The 13,848-nt window shown below is 51.9% G+C and overlaps 1 protein-coding gene across 5 annotated transcripts in view; it reads left to right on the forward strand.

The window, feature by feature from the left end:
• CUX2 (cut like homeobox 2) overlaps window positions 1–13,848 on the forward strand; it is a 317,720-nt gene that overhangs the window by 243,318 nt on the left and 60,554 nt on the right. For all 5 annotated transcript variants that reach the window (XM_031001066.3, XM_055359054.1, XM_055359051.2 and 2 more), the window contains one exon: window positions 13,595–13,729. In XM_031001066.3, the coding sequence (XP_030856926.1) occupies window positions 13,595–13,729 (135 nt within the window). The remainder of the gene's footprint in view (window positions 1–13,594; window positions 13,730–13,848) is intronic.

A 13,848-nucleotide genomic window follows, 5' to 3' on the forward strand; every position in this document is an offset into this window, starting at 1 on the left:
ACACGTTTATGATCTCACCATTCTGCAGAACAGAAGTCCAAGATGGGTCTCACTGGGCAACAATCAAAGCATTCGCAGGGCCGTGTTGTTTCTGAAGGCAGGAGGCTGCAGGGGAGAAGTCATTTCCTTGTCTTTTCCACCTTCTCGGGCTGGGGCTGCCTATGTTCCTTGGCTCATGGCCTCTTCTTCCATCTTCAAAGCCAGCTGGGCAGCCTCTTCAGTCAATCTCTGACTGTGATCCCCTTCCATCTGCAACCTTCAGTTCCTGTTCCATGTAACATAACACTCACGGGCAGGACATGGTGGCTCACACCTGTAATCCCAGCACTTTGGGAGGCTGAGGTGGGAGGATCACCTGAGCCCAGGAGTTTGAGACCAGCCTGGGCAACATAGTAAGACCCCATCTCTACAAAAATTAAAAAATTATCTGGTCGTGATGGCATGTGCCTGTGGCCCCCAGCTACTCCAGAGGCTGAGACAGAAGGATTGATCGCTTGAGCCCAGGAAGTCGAGGCTGCAGTGAGCCGTGATTGTGCCACTGCACTCTGGCCTGGGTGACAGAGCAAGACCCTGTCTCTAAAAAGAACAACAAAAAACACTCACAGGTTCTGAGGGTCAAGATGTCTTTGAGGAGCCATTATTCTGCCTGCCACAGAGATGCCCCCATGGAAAACTCTCAAACTCTGTGGCGCCCTACCCTCTCACCCAGAGCTCTAATAATTTCATCATTTATCACACATTTCAAACAACCCACGTTAATTGAGCACCTACTATGTGAAGAGCCAGAGCAGGACCCAGGGAAGGAAGGGAAGACTCGGGAATGAAAAACAAGATTCCCTTGGTGTTCCATGGCTGTCAGGTTCTCTGAGAAGCGTTTTCCAAACATTTTAAAGATTTTTTGTCATTTCTCTCTCTTTCAATTTGTGTTTGTAAGAGCAGCCAGTGACATTTAGCTGATGCATCGAATAATACCATTGGACAAAGTAAACGGGAGGCCCTCGGGTTTGCCAGGCTGCCCGGCAGAGCATTCTACTCCATAGAGGTTGGCAGAATCCTGTAATTGTCTGGATATTAGTAATTTTTTCCTCCCTACCCGAACTCCCAGCAAGGTAGCTCAGGGCTCCGCGAATTCCTGCCAGATAGGGAAGGTGGGAAGAAATGAGTTCCCTGTACAATGTAAAATCTGGGAACACAGCACTGTGCGCTGGGGGAGGAAACAAGGAGTGGAAAATACCCAGGGAAGTAAATGATCATCGTAGCTGTGTACTTTCTAGAGCAGCCAACCGAACCCACAGCCCAGTTCCTCAGGAGTTGGAGAGAATGAGGAGGCAGGAGGACCAGTGCCTAGGACCTGTCAGGTCCCCTTATGGCATGGGCTTGTCTCCCTGAATGGCAAATGAAATGGGTATAGCAGGAGAGAAGTAGGTTAGACTTGAGTGAGGACTTCCTTCCTGTGAGACTTGGAGCCTTGGCAGTTCCTCGGTCCTGCCTGTCTCACAGTTTGTATTGAGTCCATTGCCACATGTTATGGTTTGAATTGTGTCCTCCAGAAAGATATGTTGAAGTCCTAACCACCACTACCTCTAAATGTGGCCTCATTTGGAAAAAGCATCTTTGCAGGATATAATCAAGGTAAGATTAGGTCATTAGAGTGGCCTCTAATCCAGTATGACTGATGTCCTCAGAAGAAGAGGAGAGGCCAGGTGTGGTGGCTCATGCCTAAAATCCCAGCACTTTGGGAGGCCAAGATGGAAGGATTGCTGGAACCCAGGAGTTTGGCACCACAGTGAGCTGTGATCATGTCACTGCCCTCCAGTCTGGGCAACAGAGCAAGACCCCATCTCAAAAATAAACAAGGAGCTGGGCTCGGTGGCTCATGCCTGTAATCCCAGCACTTTGGAAGGCCGAGGCCAGCAGATCGCAAGGTCAAGAGATCGAGACCATCCTGGCCAACATGGTGAAACCCCTTCTCTATTAAAGATACAAAAATTAGCTGGGTGTGGTGGCACGTGCATTTAGTCCCAGCTACTCGGGAGGCTGAGGCAGGAGAATCACTTGAACCTGGGAAGTGGAGGTTGCAGTGAGCCGAGATTGAGCCACTGCACTCCAGCCTGGCGAAAGAGCGAGACTCCGTCTCAAAAATAAACAAGCAAACAAGGACCAGGCGCGGTGGCTCGTGCCTATAATCCCAGCACTTTGGGAGGCTGAGGTGGATGGATCACTTGAAGTCAGGAGTTCAAGACGAGCCTGACGAACATGGCAAAACCCCATCTCTACTAAAAATAAAATACAAAAACTAGCTGGGCATCGTGGCTTACGCCTGTAATCTCAGCTACTTGGGAGTCTGAGGCAGAAGAATCGCTTGAACCCGGGAGATGGAGGTTGCAGTGAGCCAAGATCACGCTACCCTACTCCAGCCTGGGTGACAGAGCAAGACTCTGTCTCAAATAAATAAATTAATAAGAATCAGGGAGAGAGAGACAGAAGGTCACATGACAACGAAGGCTGAGATCGAAGTCATGCAGCTGCAAGCCAAGGAAAGCCAGATTGCCAGTGACACCAGAAGCTGGGGGAAAGGCCCGGGTCTCCCCTAGAGCCTTGGAGAGAGCATGGCCTTACTGACACCTGGATTTTGGACCTCCAGCCTCCAAAACACAGCAGAGCAGATTCCTCCGGCTGCTGTGCCCCATTACCACAAACTGGGTGGTTTAAAGCAACAAATGTTTTCTTTCAGCTGCGGAATCCAGAAGCCCCACATCAAGATGTCGGCAGAGTTAGTTCCTTCTGGAGACTCTGCAGGGGTGTTACACGCCTCTCTCCCAGCTTCTGGGGCTGCCAGCAATCCTTGGCACTCCTCGGCTTCTAGATGTGTCATTTCCATCTCAGCGTCCATCTTCACATGGCCTCCTTCCCTGTGTGGCTCTGTGCATCCTCTCTTCTTCTCCTAAGGACTCCAATCATTGCATTAGGACCCAACCTACTCCAATATGATCTCATCTTGACTTGATGACATCTGCAAAGACCCTATTTCCAAATAGGGTCACATTCTGATGTTCCAAATTCACATGAACTTGGGGAAAAACTGTTCAGCTCAGTGCACCAGGTCCCACCAACATTTCCTGTGTAACTCTTGAATCTGAGTGCTGCTCCCACTTCTGCCACCACTGTGACCACAGCCATCATCATGGCTGCCAGGACTATTGCAGTAGCCGCCTATCTGACGCCCTCTACACGCCACTTTTCACAGAGCAGCCAGATGAGCCTTTGAAAAAGGCAAATTAGAATGTGTCCTCCCACTGCCCTTACGATAAATCCCAACCCTCATCTACATTATCAACAGAGGGGCTGTGGGATCTACGTGCCACCTGTCCCCCCCATCTCCCCCAACTCCACTCCAGCCACTGGGACCTGGTGTCATGTCCTCAGATGCCACTGAGCTTTGCACAGATTCCTTCCAGCCACCAGCCTTTTGCACAAGCGGTGCCTCCCACCTAGACCTCTCTCCCACAGATCTTCCCTGCTTCTCAGCAGCACCCCTAGTTCCATGTCACTGAGGTCTTTCCCAATCTCCTCCCTAAGGTGAGTCGAGATCCCCCCAGGGTCGATGTTGATGGAAACATTCTCTATGGTCCCACTGAGCACCTTTGCAAAGGAGCGGCATCTGTCTCCCCCACTGGGATGTCGGCTGCACAAAGACAAGGGTCTCATTTGTCTCACTCACCATCATGCCTCCCACAGACGCTCAATAAACTCGGGCTGAGTGAAGCAGGTGCAAGGACTCAGGTGCCCTGCGGATCTCTGCCAGCTTCAGACTCATCACTGCAGAATGCACCAGCACCAGTCACAGATTTCATATCCACAGACTCCTAGGGGGAGGGTCTGTGTTTGTCCTTGTTTTACAGATGGGGAAACTGAGGCTCTGAGAAGCAAGTGATTTGGGTTCTCCGGGAGGCAGATGCCAAGACAGCTTTAGATATGCAAGGGATTTATTAGGGGAAGGCCCATGAAGGAAAGAGGGGAGAGAGAAGGAGGAGGCGGGATGCTGGTCTGATGCCTGAGAAAGAAGGGAAGGAGGAGGGATGATTAGACAGGGTGAGCCTCGGACTGCAGCACGGCTCTGAGAAAATCTTGGCCAGGGTGGTGGGGAGTTTCAGAGCAAGGTGTATTGGTCAGCTCCAGCTACCATTAAAAACATACCACAGGCCAGGTGTGGTGGCTCACACCTGTAATCCCAGCACTTTGGGAGGCTGAGGCAGGTGGATCACGAGGTCGGGAGATGGAGACCATCCTGGCTAACACGGTGAAACCCCGTCTCTACTAAAAATACAAAAAATTAGCTGGGCGAGGTGGTGGGCACCTGTAGCCCCAGCTACTTGGGAGGCTGAGGCACGAGAATGGTGTGAACCTGGGAGGCAGAGCTTGCAGTGAGCCAAGATCGTGCCACTGCACTCCAGCCTGGGCGACAGAGCGAAACCCCATCTCAAAAAAAAAAAAAATACCACAGGCCATGTGCCTTGGCTCACGCCTGTAATCCCAGCACTTTGGGAAGCCAAGGCAGGCAGATTGCCTGAGGTCAGGAGTTTGAGACCAGCCTGACCAATATGGTGAAACCCCATCTCTCCTAAAAATACAAAATTAGTCAGGTGTGGTGGCCTGTGCCTGTAGTCCCAGCTACAGGCTGGGGCAGGAGGCTGGGGCAGGAGAATCACTTGAACCCAAGAGGCGTAGGTTGCAGTGAGCTGAGATCACATCATTACACTCCAGCCTGGGCAACAAGCGCGAAATTCCATCTAAAAAAAAAAAAAAAAAAACACGGAACAGGAGGCTTAAACGCAAGAAATTTACTTCCCCACGGTGGGGTAGGCTGGAAGTCCAAGATCAAGGTGCCTTCAGGGTTGGTTTCCAGTAGAACCTCCCTTCCTGGCTTGCAGACAGCTGCCTTCTTACTGTATCCTCACACAGCCTTCCCTCTATTGGTGCACAGAAAAAGGAGTGGTCAATGGGTCATTTAAATTAATGTCCGCACCTCCCCCCACCAAAGGCTGTTCAGAAAGTCAGGGATGCTTCTGACAATCTAGAGGATGCCATAGGTCGGGTGTGGTGGCTCACGTCTATAATCCCAGCACTTTGGAAGGCCGAGATGGGCGGATCACTTGAGGTCAGGAGTTAGACACCAGCCTGGCCAACATGGTGAAACCCTGTCTCTACTAAAAATACAAAAAAAAAATTAGCCGGGTGTGGTGGCGCATGCCTGTAATCTCAGCTACTCTGGAGGCTGAGGTGGGAGAATCACTTGAACCCAGGAGGCAGAGGTTGCAGTGAGCCAAGATCGCGCCACTGTACTCCAGCCTGGGTGATGGAGTGAGACTCTGTCTTAAAAAAAAAGAAACCTATCTCCAAATGTAGTCACATGGGGGGCAGGTTAGGCCTTCAGGATGTGGGTCTGCAGCAGACAGGGTCACAGTTCAGTCCATGGTACAACTGTCTGTTCCAGCATCAGGCAGGACTACCCCCGCCGTGCTCAGCCATTGGAAGATGCCACACCTGGAAGGTGTCACCAATGCCTCGAGGGAGGTTTTCTCTTGAAGGGAGCTCTGAGTGGCACCTTCCACAGCTGCCACGAGTCATAATAATAAGAGCAGCACTCATTTGGAGTCCGCAGATGACGGGCACTGAAGCGGGAGCTCGGCGTGCTCAGATAACCCCAGCATAACCCCATGCCGTAGGTCCTTTTGTTATCTCCCTTTTACTAATGGGGAAACTGAGGCTTGGGGACGCTAAGTGACTTTCCCTGGTGGTGTTACAGCCAGGGTTTGACTTCCAGCCTCCCAGCCTGGCTTCATTTCCCTTTCTCTAAGCGTGTCTTTGGGGATTTGGGGAAGTCACAGTGTTCCCCAATTTCTGTATTTTTAGTAGAGAGGGGTTTCACCATGTTGGTCAGGCTGGTCTCAAACTCCTGACTTCAGGCAGTCTGCCCACCTCAGCCTCCTAAAGTGCTGGGATTACAGGCATGAGCCATGGTGCCCAGCCTGTGGTATGTTTCTAATGGCAGCTGGAGCTGACCGATACACCATGCTCTGAAACTCCCCACTAGCCTGGCCGAGACTTTGTCAGAGTCGTGCTGCAGTCCGAGGCTCATCCTGTCCAATCCTCCCTCCTCCTTCCCTCCTTTCTCAGGCATCAGACCAGCACCCTGCCTCCTCTCTCTCCTTCCTCTCTTTCTTTTGTGGGCCTTTCCCTACTAAATCCCTTGCGTATCTCTTGCATCAAGTTCAACCATGAGGGTGTCTCATAATCACCCTCCCTGACCATCCCAGCTGTAAGGGATAGACCCAGGGCCAAAGCACCCACCTCCATGGGATCCTGCCTCTATCTGATGACACCTAATGTTGAGTGCATGCCTAGGATATATTGTAATGGGCATTTGGACAGGGGAACCAGAGAATTCAGTGCATTGTCCAGGGTCACACAGCAGGCCAGCAGCAGGACCGAGGGCAGCCATACGACTTGTGCTCCTGGTCTCATAGTAAGAAGCCAGGGCCCTCATGCTCCGTCTCAGAGCAGCCTGGTCCAGGAGACAAGGCCGGGCAGGAGCACAGCAAAGCTTGGACACGAGCATTGGTCCCCTCTGGCCTCCCTGGGAATCAGCCCATTGTTCTTTACTGAGCACTTAGGTGTACCAGGCACTGTGTTAACTGCTTTACAAAACTTAGGTTTCACATCTTCGTAGTAACCTTGGTAGATGCGGTTAGTGTCACCATTTTACAGAAGGGAAAACTGAAGCTTAAAGGGCTGAAATGCTTACTTAAGACCACACAATGAGTAAGTGGCAGAGATGGGATTCTAACCCAGATGGCTCTGCCTACAGAGCCACGCTTTGAGCTCACCTCCCGCTTCTTGCTCTCGCTCTAATCAAACCTCTGCTCAAGTGACGCTTTCACCTCGTGCAGCTCGGAAGGGCCTCTGGTCTCTTCGCCAACCTCTCATTGTCTCAGTTAGTGAGCAGATGTTTATGAGGCACCTACTGTGTGTCAGCAAACGACAACCCTTAGAGCCTGTTTCCTCCTCTTTCCTTCCTGGAGGCGCACTGCAGGAGTCCACCCCTCCTGGTTGCTTCCTGGCCAGGCTGCCCTGCACCAGCCCTGTCTAAGCCACAGGGTTTCCTTTCTCCCCCAAACCTGTGACGATGTCCGGGAAAGCCCGGGGTACACCTGGCCCTGCACCCTCCTGAGCATTCATTCCTCAGTCTCTTTATTATTAGGCCCAATTTTTATCCAGTCTTGAAATGAACCTATATCTTAGGTCTCCTTTGGCCCAAAATCATTCATCACATGTATCCTTCAGGGTTCTTTAGTGTCATGCAGCAGAAGCCAGCTCTGCAAAACTATTAGGCACAAAAGGAATTTATTAGAAGGCAGAAGGTGGGGGAAAATGGTGAGACCGCCTGGGTCAGATGGGACCAGAGCAGTGGGTAGCTGGGCCGGCTGAGGGATTCATTCAGATTCCCAGGGCAGAGCATCTGACCCTCTGCCAGGGGAAGGCGGGGCATCTTAATTGACAGCTCCATTGTATCTAAGAGAGAATGGAAATCACCCATTAGTTAGAAGGTCTAACAGCCGAGCCATGAACCACCCCACCTGCTCCCTGAAAGAACTAAGATTGACACATGTGAGAATCTTTAGGACTGAGTCCCTGAGATGTTTGACAAATTCCTCAGGGGACTCTGATGTGCCCCAGCTTAGAGCCAGCAAGGTCTCTCGAGCACCCCGTTCTGCCAAGCAGGGCCAGTGTCCCTGGACAGCAGCCCAGCCCTCCCTGCCTCACCGTGGGGAAATGACTTCACCCCAGTGCCTCCGTTTTTCCGTGTGGGAAATCGGGATCCAGCAGTGCCTGCCTCCATGTTGTGGTGAAGACTGAATGAATTCTAATCCGTGGAAAGGGCCTTGGCCGTTAGGACTTCGTTGCAGCCCGACTTTGGCCAAGGCATCTGGATGTCACCGCCACCTTCTCCCTCAAGTTGGGGAATCCGGGGCACCACAGTGTGAGAGGAAGAGGTCTAAGGGCCCATCTCAGCCTGCTACCAACTCTCCAGCAGGTTTCAGGGATAACATCAGACCCCACTGTGTCTTGGGGTGGAAGGGATGTTGGCCAGATTGATCTGATAGCTCCCTCCCCAGTGTGACTTTCTAAGCTTGAATCTTTGGGTCTCAGAGTAGAGTTAGCTCAAAGCAGGATTATTAGATTCTGGGTCTCTGGGGAACTGATGCAAACAGGTGAAGCCATACCCTGTCCCGAGTTCCACAGAGCATATCTGCCCAGACATCCAGCGCCCAGAATGCCAGCACCTGGTGTGCTGCCTTGTCTAGGGGTGATGAAAGCACACAACACCTAGCAAGCCCCACCCTGTGCCTGGCACTATGCAATTCTCTGCACACCTTCTCTCCCCCAGTCCTTAACCACCCTACACATGCATCCCCATTTTACAAATGAGGAAACAGAGGCTCTAAGAGGTTAGCTTGGCCAGTTGCAGTAGGAGCTGACACCCGATCCCTAAATCACTACTGCCTCTCTCAATATCTTTTTAAAATCTTCCCAATAAGAATTCCTGGGAAGGCCAGGTGTGGTGGCTCACACCTGTAATCCTAGCAAGCCTAGGAAGCCAAGGCAGGAGGATCACTTTAGGCAGGGGTTTGAGACCAGTCTGGGCAACATAGCAAGACCCCATCTCTACAAAAATTAAAAACTTAGTGGCTAGGCACAGTGGCTCATGCCTGTAATTCTAGCGCATTGGGAGGCCAAGGCAGGTGGATCACCTGAGATTGGGAGTTTGAGACCAGCCTGGCCAACATGATGAAACCCCATCTCTACTGAAGATACAAAAATTAGCCTGGCATGGTGGTAGCTGTAGTCCCAGCTACTTGGGAGGCTAAGGCAGGAGAATCGCTTGAACCCAAGAGGCAGAGGTTGCAGTGAGCCAAGATCAAGCCATGGCACTCCAGCCTGGGCAACAGAGCAAGACCTTTTCTCTAAATAATAACAATAATAATAATTCCTGGGAATTAGGAAGTTTCCAGTTTATAAGTGGAGAAACTGAGGCTCCAGGCCCCATGGGATCTAGACCCTGAGCTGGACTTTTGATTCTGTGAGCTTAATGACTGTTTTACACTGTACCTGCAAAGGAAGGCAAAAAGACAGAGCTTTGAGATCTTTGGACCTGAATCAAAGGTCCAGCCAGCCCCTGTTCCCACCAACCTCTCTGGGGAGCCACCTGAGGCCAGCCTCCCCAAGACAGAGCACACAGCCAGCAAGGAATGACCCAGAGGGCCTCGGAGTAGAACGAAACGTCAATACCTAATCCCTGCGAACAGGGTGAGTGACAGACATCCTTTATCACCAAGTATAGTCGTTTGGCTCAATGGGCTCATGGCCAGCAGGGCCCCTGGGCCACGAGCCGGATCCTCCCCCTCCTTGGAACCGGAGCAAGCCCTCCGTGGCCCTGCGCAGTCCGCTTGGCACCGCACCGTCTTGTGTTTGTCTAACTTCCCTGACCCCGGCGAGTGCTAGTTGCCTTTTTTCCTCCTGTCTCAAAAACCAGGACACAATAGGAAGCGTTTCCTTGAACTTATTAAAAAATCCAGACTTGTAAATTAATTTGTTCGTGTTGTACAAAGGCAGTGCAGATGGACTCATTAGCATGCACACAACAAATAATTATAGATGAATTTTTAGCTGGCCTGCCTAATGCACTTGCTGGGTTAATTATGTCAATGTATAATTACATCAGCCCGGGGAGACATAATGGCATACCCTGCTGCGCAGGCCCTGCCTAATGACGGGGCGTGGGGGCTGCCAGCAGACGAAAGCCACCGCCGCCTTCCCGCGCACCTGCTTACCTCGGCATGGACGCCCATTGTCCAAGCCCCTGCCACCTAGACAAACAGGCCACAGCAGAGTAAAACAGGGAAGCCGCCTTGTTCCAGCCAGACCTGAAGTCACCATGTACAGGCACTGCCCCGTTTCTTCCATCAGCAGATCTTTGTTGGGTTGGACTGTGGGTCATACTTTAGGGTAGGTAGAAGAATTCCAGCAGGGTGGGGGTGGAAGGGAGTGCAAAAACAGATGCAGTCTGGCCTTCCCTTGTCGAGTTTGCAGTCCAGTGGGTGTTAATTAGGTGAACCTGCAAATAAACATGCATTAGAACTGCAGTGGGTACCGTGAAGGAAAGGTGTAGGCAGTTCATATCAGAGGACGGGTTAGTCGAGGAGGGCTTCCTGGAAGAAGTGACATTTGAGTTGTACCATGGAAGGCAAGTAAGTGTTTACTAGCTGAAAGGGGTAGGTCAGGGGAGGGTGTTCCTGGCAAAGGTTCTCGTGCAAAGGGTCTGAGGTGGGAAGGTAAGAAGAAGCCAATGTGACTGGAGCTCAGAAAGAAGTGAGGGCTTCTGCTTACTCTGAGCTGACCAAGTGTCTGGTGCCATGTGGAGCATTTTACATGCATCCTTACCACAGCCCCATGAGGTTGCTACATTTATGGTGAGGCACAGAGAGGTAGAGTCACTTGCCAAAGTCATACAGCAATCCCAAGAAGCAAGTATAGATTAGCAGACTCCAGGGATACCTAACCTTGAGGTCCACACTCTTGATCCCTCTGCTTCCCAGCAGAGAGCAAGGGCCAAGCAGATACTGGCAGAAAAATCTGGGGGAGTGACCAGGCACGATAACTCATGCCTATAATCCCAGCATTTTGGGAGGCCAAGGCAGGCAGATCACCTGAGGTCAGGAGTTCGAGACCAGCATGACCAACATGGTGAAACCCCAACTCTATTAAAAATATGGAAATTTGGCTGGGCGCAGTAGCTCATGCCTGTAATCCCAGCACTTTCGGAGGCCAAGGTGGGTGGATCACCTGAGGTCAGGAGTTCAAGACCAGCTTGGCCAACATGGTGAAACCCCATCTCTACCAAAAATATAAAAATTAGCTGGGTGTGATGGCGCTCATCTGTAATCTCAGCTACTCAGGAGGCTGAGGCAGGAATGTTTCTTGAACTCAGGAGGCGGAGGTTACAGTGAGCCGAGATCGTGCCACTGCCCTCCGGCCTGGGCAACAGCACAAGACTCCATCTCAAAAAAAAAAAAAAAAAAAAAAAAAAAATTACCCAGGCGTGGTCGCACACACCTGGAATCCCAGCTACTCGGGAGGCTGAGTCAGGAGCATAGCTTGAACATGGGAGGCAGAGATTGCAGTGAGCTGAGATCACGCCACTGCACTCCAGCCTGGGCAACAGAGCCAGACTCTGTCTCAGAAAAAGAAAAAAGGAAAAAAGAAAACTCTGGGGGAGGGACCAGGAAGAGACCAGGCTTCCATGCATTAGAAAGAACTGAACCAGACTAGGCCCCTTGGTCTATATCCAGGACCCTGGCTTTCCTGGGTGTCATGGACACCATCTGCACCTGCTGGGGCTGTCAAGAGCAGGCACTAGGACAGGAGGCCTTTGTGATATCAAAGCAAGAGACCCAGATTCGAGTCTCACATCTACCTTTCAGCAAGTCACCTGGTTTCTCTGAGCCTGTTTCCTCATCTGTGAAAATGCCTTGGATCCAAGCCAGCCTCCAGGGGATGCCATGAGGATGCTGGGAAGCCAGTCCTGTGCTTGGGTTTTGTAGCCTGGAAGGTGCCAACACACCTCTGAGATGATCCACATTTCTTAGTCCCTGCCCTAGATGGGGACTTGGGGAAAGTGTCCTGGAAGAAGTGAGGCAGGACTCCAGAGTTTAAGGAAGCGGATGTGCTTGCAATGTGAAGGGCTGGGAGAGGGAACCGAATTCCAGGCAGAAGGACCTGCACGTTCCTCACCTTTGAGTGATTGGGGAATTGGTGGACATCTTACATCTAGATGTGTGTTTTGCCCCCGAAAAAGTCGTTAACCAACAACGTATGTCACAAATGATGGTGTCACCAGGTCCACCGAGAAGCACACCAAGGATTACATGGGAGAGGATATTGGTGCAAAATAGGAATGCAGGGAGCGGGAAGGCTGGGAGAGCTCGCGGAGAGGTGGGGCAGCTGCCTGGGAGCATCTAGACCCCCACATAGCCTACAGAAGTGCTGGGCGAGGCCATGGGGGAGTCATCACTCCAAAGTCAGTCCTCAGAGCGGTCCCACCTCGGTATCCCTGCTGCACACAGGCGTGGTCGGCGGAGGCCATGGGAAGATTGGCCTCAGAGCGATGGATCTCAGAGCAGCAGCCAGATCCTTGCTCAGTGCCCCTCGCTGTAGTTGGAGGTCTGCAAAGCACAGTCTTAAAGTGCCACAGATAGCATCATAAAATCAAGAAAATGCAATGAAGCCAGGGCAACATGGTGAGACTTGTCTCTGCAAGAAAATACAAAAATTAGCTGGGCATGGTGGTACACACCCTTGATCCCAGCTACTCGGGAGGCTGAGGCAGGATCACTTGAACAGAATCTCACTCTGTTGCTGAGGCTGGGGTACAGTGATGCAATCTCCACTCTCTGCAGCCTCGACCTCCCAGGCTCAAGTGATCCTCCCACCTCAGCCTTCTGAGTAACTGGGACTACAGGCATGTGCCACCATGCCCAGCTAATTTTTTTTTTTTTTTGAGACGGAGCCTTACTCTGTCCCCCAGGCTGGAGTGCAGTGGCATCATCTCAGCTCACTGCAAACTCTGCCTCCCGGGTTCAAGTGATTCTCCTGCCTCAGCCTCCCAAGTAGCTGGGATTACAGGTGCCCACCACCACACCCAGCTAATTTTTATATTTTTAGTAGCAACGGGGTTTCACCATATTGGTCAGGTGGTCTCAAACTCCTGACCTCAGGTGATCCACCTGCCATGGCCTCCCAAAGTACTGGGATTACAGGCATAAACCACTGCGCCCAGACTATTTTTTAAATCTTTTTGCAGAGATGAGATCTTGCCATGCTGCACAGGCTGGTCTTGAACTCCTGGGCTCAAGTGATCCTCCCACCTTGGCCTCCCAAATTGCTGGGATTACAGGCATTAGCCACTCCACTCAGCCAACCTTTTTTTTTTTTTTTTGAGACGGAGTCTTGCTCTATCGCCCAGGCCGGAGTGCAGTGGCGTGATCTCAGCTCACTGCAATCTCCACCTCCTGGGTTCAAGCAAGTCTCCTGCTTCAGCCTCCCGAAGAGCTGGGACTACAAGCATGCACCACCATGCCCGGCTAATTTTTTTGTATTTTTAGCAGAGACGGGGTTTCACCATGTTGGTCAGGCTGGTCTTGAACTCCTGACCTCAAATGATCCGCCTCCCTTAGCCTTCCAAAGTGCTGGGATTACAGGCATGAGCCACCGCACCCAGCCTGGCCGACTATTATTATTGTTAGTATTATTCCCAGCTGGGCAGGATACCCATACCCTGGAGATAGCAGGTGCTCCCCTGAACAAGTGCCTGGACAAGCCTGCTCCCTCGTAGAGCAGAAAGTCCATGCTACTTCCTGTAAGCCAGCGGGGTGACTCCGATGGCTCCTGTGGGACCCGCCAGGCCCTGCAGCCACAGCCCGGGTGTCCCTATCCATCAGGCCCTCACTATCCCTGTCTTTCTCTCCCTGCACAGACCCCGTGCCTGTGTTTGAGGCGGCACGCAGCCTAGACGACAGACTGCAGCCCCCCAGCTTTGACCCCAGTGGGCAGCCCCGGCGAGACCTCCACACTTCGTGGAAGAGGAACCCCGAGCTCCTCAGCCCCAAAGGTACTGATAAGGCCTTCTCGGAGCGTCTACAATAAACAACCAGGCTGCAGATCTTCAGAGCCAAACTCAGCCAGCCTTGTTGCGGGGTGGCTGGGGCAGGGAACTGGGCAGGTGAATGC

This window comes from Gorilla gorilla, chromosome 10 (assembly GCF_029281585.2).
Source record: "Gorilla gorilla gorilla isolate KB3781 chromosome 10, NHGRI_mGorGor1-v2.1_pri, whole genome shotgun sequence".
In the NCBI taxonomy this organism is placed as follows: domain Eukaryota; kingdom Metazoa; phylum Chordata; class Mammalia; order Primates; family Hominidae; genus Gorilla; species Gorilla gorilla.